Here is a 5,885-nt window from a genome sequence, read left to right as displayed (position 1 = left end):
TCGTACATGAGCAGGATGGAGCCGTCCACCTTCCTGCCAAAGTCCATGTAGCCAAAGAAGGACACCATGGCGTACAGCAGGAAGCACAGCGTCATGCCCAGCCCGGAGGCAAGAGTGAACCTGGTGAGCGTGCGGTCCGTCATGTCCCAGTACACCTCGTATGAGTTGATTTGACAAACGTATGCAAACATAAAGACGCCAAGCCCCTCAATCGCCTTGTTGCCGCTATTGAAGAGCACCACAGGAGCGTCATCGTCCTTGCTCACGCTGATTTTGTGGATGTTGTCCGGCAGCCCGTGCGTACACGAGTGCACAACGATGACCAAGACAAAGTAAATCATGAAGGAGACAGCAAAGGTGGAAAAGTAGCGGAGCGAATCAACGTGCTTCGGGATCACCAGTGGCATCATCGCGCAGAGCCACACAAGGGCCGTCAGCAGGCGATTGCCGGTGGATTCCCTCAGGAACTGCGGTGCGCTGTCGCTGCTGCTTATGATGTTCCTGAAGATATCACCGACACTGATCACGTACGCGACACAGCCGCTAAATCCGTGAAAGATGCGCACACCCGCCGCAAAAAGGGCAAATCCGCGGCCCAGCAGCGCCAACGCAACACCCTCAAAGGTGCGGATCTGCGATCGCTGCGCTGCCAAGCCAAGAGCATACATCGAGTAGATGGTCAGGGACGTGATGACCGCGAGGTACACGAGGGCCATCACGAGCCCACTGCTGTTCGCTGCCAGGGGCAGACCGAGGATGCCGGCGCCAATCGACGACGACGCAAGGTTGAAGGCGCTCGCAAGGATACCGCCCGGAGGAATAACGACAATCACGCACCGTTTCAACTTCGCGAGAATGGTGTCGGAGGCCGGCGGCTCGTTAGACACGGGCATCAACTTCTCCGGCACCGCATCCTCCCCCGTGCGTTTCCTTTCGCTGCCGTTCATCTCGTGAGATGAGTGGTGTGACGGGCTGTCGCCGTCGTCGGGCAGGCTGCCGCTCGTGGCGGGGACCACAGGGTTCGTCCGGCTCATGAATACTGGCGTCCTCTCTTCACTGCTAGGCGTGTGCGTGTGAGTGCTTCTCTTCCCAAACTATTGGAGCTCCTACAATTGCAACAAGAAGTAACGAAAGGAGAGAAGGGGAGAAAGTTGTCAAGCAGGCGGGTGCGTGTGTTGGTGCGTGGAGACGCCGGGAGGGAGCCAGCGGGCCGCGCCTCCACCGGGGCCTCATCCGGCCCCTCAGCGCCGACTCATCCGTCGCCCCTTACCCACAGGCTGCGCACACAGCAGCAGGGGGTCATCGCAGGTACCGGGCGGTGGCGCCCAAAAGCCAAGAGAAGGTCGTAGTGACTGCCGGGAGCCCCGTGCGTTCGGACCCCAGGCGCTGCATCCAATGCACCAAAGTAAAGCAACGTGTAGTTTTTTCCGTTTCTCTCCCGTCCTCCGCTTCCTTTTCACCGTGTTCATCTTTTTGTTCCATGTTGCGGTTGTCCGTCCCGCACAGCACTCTCAATTCCCAGCAACGCGCTTACCAGAGGCATCAGGACCGTTTTTATGCGCTCCTTCCGCCATGCATCTTCCAGTAGCGTCCACGCCCTACCTCTCCCTCTAAGAGCAGAAAGATGGCAAGAAAAAGAAAAAACATGACTCGCGTTGGTCGCGTCGTCCCAATTCCCACAAAAATAGGCATTCATGCCGCAACGGATGGAGAGTCAAAGATGGCTTCTCATCGCCCACACATCGTTAATCCCCTTAAAAAAGAAGTGGAGGCACCAGGGGCGTCTTTTACCTGCTTCCCACGCGGCACGGTTGACAGGGCCTGGGTGGGGGAGATGAGCGGGCGGTTAGAACACACATTTTGCCGCAAACCACAAATAGTAACAAAATTTAAACACCGGTAAAATATTATTGGAACACTTCGACCAGACACATTTCTTGCGCCACAACGTTAGTGTCGGAGTATGCGCATGGCGGGGCCTTGTCGCCACTTTTCCTTCCAAAATGGGAGGAGGGGAGCAGCAGGGGAAGTCCACAGTTTGGTTCCGCTCGCCCAACCTCCCCCCACACTCCAGAGAGGACATGCCCCACGCTCATACACCAGCAAAACGATTGGCCCATACATCGCTCTCTGACGGCCGGGGCCGTTGTGGACTCACGAGGCGGCACTCTTTGAAAGGGCCCCACAGCCGCCGGTGATCCTCACCGAGCGGAAGGTAACAAAAATAGGAGTGAGTGGAAACGCACCGCAAAACAACTGCACCCGCCGCCCTTCAACGCGGAATCGTTTTTGAAAAAAGAAAAACCAAAAAAGATCGACGGGTAATTAAAAAACGAGGAACCAAAAAGAAAAAGAATCGCCCTCATTTATTTAGCCTCATCTGTTATTATGCTCCTTCCAAACGTATTTAACGAACAAACAAAAACCCTCCACACCAACCATGAGAGAGGCTCTCTTGCATCCGCGCATACACGTGAATACAGGGTCCCTCACGACACACAAACACACTCCCCACAAATATGCCCATTAGAGGGGCCTCACAATCATTTTTATCTTCCTACAGTCCCACGTCTTCAAAATTAAATAAATAAAAAGAAAGAAAAATCATTCATATACAGCGATCCATTGCCCTCTAGCCGCAAGCGGTGGCCCAAATCGTCGCACCAGTACCGAACACGACGCCAATGACACCCGACAGCAGCAATATGTACGTGCACACGTAGTGGACGCATCCCACCTTCCTCCACGTCCAATCCCCCGAGTACATCGCAAACAGCGCCGGAAGAAGAAAGCCGAGAGAGCCGCCTGTGATGGAGCCGGCAAAGCCCAACACAGTTTGGATCTTCGGGATGAACAGGCCGCAAAATAGAACAATGGTCGAAAGAATGGTCACGGCAATGCAGTGCTTCCAGTAGGGCAACTCATCCGCATCCCACCCAATAATGTGGTAAATGGCATTGCGGCAGGCCATGAAGAGCAGCGAGTAGGAGGCACACAGCTTGGAGAGAACGCCAACGTAAGCCACCATCACCTCGGGCTCTTGGAGTGGATCGTACATGAGCAGGATGGAGCCGTCCACCTTCCTGCCAAAGTCCATGTAGCCAAAGAAGGACACCATGGCGTACAGCAGGAAGCACAGCATCATGCCCAGCCCGGAGGCAAGAGTGAACCTGGTGAGCGTGCGGTCCGTCATGTCCCAGTACACCTCGTATGAGTTGATTTGACAAACGTATGCAAACATAAAGACGCCAAGCCCCTCAATCGCCTTGTTGCCGCTATTGAAGAGCACCACAGGAGCGTCATCGTCCTTGCTCACGCTGATTTTGTGGATGTTGTCCGGCAGCCCGTGCGTACACGAGTGCACAACGATGACCAAGACAAAGTAAATCATGAAGGAGACAGCAAAGGTGGAAAAGTAGCGGAGCGAATCAACGTGCTTCGGGATCACCAGTGGCATCATCGCGCAGAGCCACACAAGGGCCGTCAGCAGGCGATTGCCGGTGGATTCCCTCAGGAACTGCGGTGCGCTGTCGCTGCTGCTTATGATGTTCCTGAAGATATCACCGACACTGATCACGTACGCGACACAGCCGCTAAATCCGTGAAAGATGCGCACACCCGCCGCAAAAAGGGCAAATCCGCGGCCCAGCAGCGCCAACGCAACACCCTCAAAGGTGCGGATCTGCGATCGCTGCGCTGCCAAGCCAAGAGCATACATCGAGTAGATGGTCAGGGACGTGATGACCGCGAGGTACACGAGGGCCATCACGAGCCCACTGCTGTTCGCTGCCAGGGGCAGACCGAGGATGCCGGCGCCAATCGACGACGACGCAAGGTTGAAGGCGCTCGCAAGGATACCGCCCGGAGGAATAACGACAATCACGCACCGTTTCAACTTCGCGAGAATGGTGTCGGAGGCCGGCGGCTCGTTAGACACGGGCATCAACTTCTCCGGCACCGCATCCTCCCCCGTGCGTTTCCTTTCGCTGCCGTTCATCTCGTGAGATGAGTGGTGTGACGGGCTGTCGCCGTCGTCGGGCAGGCTGCCGCTCGTGGCGGGGACCACAGGGTTCGTCCGGCTCATGAATACTGGCGTCCTCTCTTCACTGCTAGGCGTGTGCGTGTGAATGCTTCTCTTCCCAAACTATTGGAGCTCCTACAATTGCAACAAGAAGTAACGAAAGGAGAGAAGGGGAGAAAGTTGTCAAGCAGGCGGGTGCGTGTGTTGGTGCGTGGAGACTGTTTGTGCGGTGTGCTGGGCGGCGCACCGGTTGTTTTTGGACGACACCTTGGTTTGGCGTGTGTTCTCGCGGAAGGATTCGTTGGTGGTGGATGCTAGCAGGAACTGTGCGCACGGGCAATGCGGGCTGCTTCCTCGTTGTGCCAGAGTTCATCACACCTTATTGTTGGGGGAAGCCAGAGCCAGCAATGTTTCCCTCGTGAAATTATTGCTGGAGTAGCGGTGACGGCGTCGACCAATGGCCGGGACAGTCGTGTATTTCTGCGGCACAGTACAGCACCATGAGGTGTGAGTGGTAGTTGTTTTTGTCATGCTGATCATCAAATGGATTAGGTAGAAAAAAAAGGCAGAAGATAAACAAAGCAAAAATAATAATACAGTAAAAAAGAAGAATTTGGAATAAGTACAACACCAGACCTTCTACACCGGTAACAAGAAAATAATAATAAAAGAAAATGTTCATGTCTGAGTATGTGCCACGCAATAAGCGTGGCCGCCTTTGTTGCTTGTGCAGCAGCATGCGGATAGTGGTTAATAAGCAAAGACACGCACACACATACATACAGACAAAGAGGCAAAAGGCGCCTGCCACGTACTGCCCTGAATTGTGTTTGTTTCAGTTGGTGAGCTTGATTTCTTTATTTTTCGTCATTTTGTGTTGTGCGTTTCCCTTTGCCATATATATAAATATATATATATATATTTAGCGCATAACCTGTGCCACTCCGTTTCTAAGGTCCCGCGAGTATGACTGCAGTCCAGTCGCTCCCTCCATGAAGAGGAGGCTGCCGCTGCTGTTCTCCGTTACATTCTTCATGGTGTCGTAGTATTGGTTGATCATGAGGAGATTGAGCACCTCCTCGTTGCTCAGCCCGGGCACGTCTTGCCGCATCTCCGTGACAGATTTCCGCAGACCCGCCACGATGGCCTTCCGCTGCTCCGCCAGCCCCCGCCCCGCCAGCCGCCGCGATTCGCAGGCCGCCTCTGCAGCACGGATGCGCCGCATTTTCTTTGTCTCCGCCTCATCCACAACGGCCACGCGTAGCCGCTGGTTTTTCTGAATGCTGTTGATCGCCTCCGTCATGGCGGCACCAGGGTCAATCTCTGTGATGAGCGCGGAGACAATGTCCCAGCCGTAGCCCTCAATGACGGCGTCGGTCTCGCTCTTCAGTTGCTGGGAAATGGTGCCACGCTCGATAAAGAGCGCATCGAGGTTATAGAGCGGGATTTTCGTCTCCACGCAGTTCTCCACATAGCTCTGAATGACCTTTAGCGGGGCCTCAACGGAGTAAAAGGCCGAGTTCTCCCGGCCAGGAATCACCTGCACATGCACCGTCAACCGGATATTGACAAAGACGTTGTCTTTCGTCTTGGACCGAATGTGGATGTTATGCTCGTACAGTCGCATGGAAAGCGTCCCGGCTTTAGAAGTCCACGGGAGTATGCAGTGGCAACCGGGCCCCGCCGTTCCAACGTACTTGCCGCAGGTCTCCAATAACGCCACATCCGATTGCTCCACGCAGGTGTAGCAGAGTAACTGGCCCATTTATTATTATTATTAATATATATATATATTTTCCGTTATTTTTTATTGTATTTTTTTTTTGTGTGTGTGTGGCTTCGCTCCTTTAGTTCCTTCTATCTG

The 5,885-nt window shown here is 54.3% G+C and overlaps 3 protein-coding genes across 3 annotated transcripts, besides 3 other annotated features; all 3 read right to left on the bottom strand.

The window, feature by feature from the left end:
• Positions 1 to 1,034, bottom strand: Tc00.1047053507659.30 (amino acid transporter, putative; the record flags this gene model as incomplete). Its single annotated transcript, XM_799318.1, has 1 exon — positions 1 to 1,034. A coding segment is annotated over one exon (1,034 nt), but the record flags the coding sequence as incomplete, so codon positions are not given.
• Positions 1 to 5,885: a sequence feature (heterozygous, non-Esmeraldo-like haplotype).
• Tc00.1047053507659.20 (amino acid transporter, putative) lies at positions 2,633 to 4,084 on the bottom strand (the record flags this gene model as incomplete). Its single annotated transcript, XM_799317.1, has 1 exon — positions 2,633 to 4,084. The coding sequence occupies one exon, from the start codon at positions 4,082 to 4,084 to the stop codon at positions 2,633 to 2,635; it is 1,452 nt and encodes a 483-aa protein (XP_804410.1).
• Positions 4,918 to 4,943: a microsatellite.
• On the bottom strand, positions 4,944 to 5,786 carry Tc00.1047053507659.10 (hypothetical protein, conserved; the record flags this gene model as incomplete). Its single annotated transcript, XM_799316.1, has 1 exon — positions 4,944 to 5,786. One exon carries the CDS (start codon positions 5,784 to 5,786, stop codon positions 4,944 to 4,946), a length of 843 nt encoding a protein of 280 aa, XP_804409.1.
• Positions 5,785 to 5,846: a sequence feature (AT_rich).

This window comes from Trypanosoma cruzi, genomic scaffold (assembly GCF_000209065.1).
Source record: "Trypanosoma cruzi strain CL Brener 1047053516297 genomic scaffold, whole genome shotgun sequence".
Taxonomy (NCBI): Eukaryota; Euglenozoa; class Kinetoplastea; order Trypanosomatida; family Trypanosomatidae; genus Trypanosoma; species Trypanosoma cruzi.
Note: the sequence above shows the minus strand (reverse complement) of the source record. Positions and strands in the feature narration are given on the sequence as shown.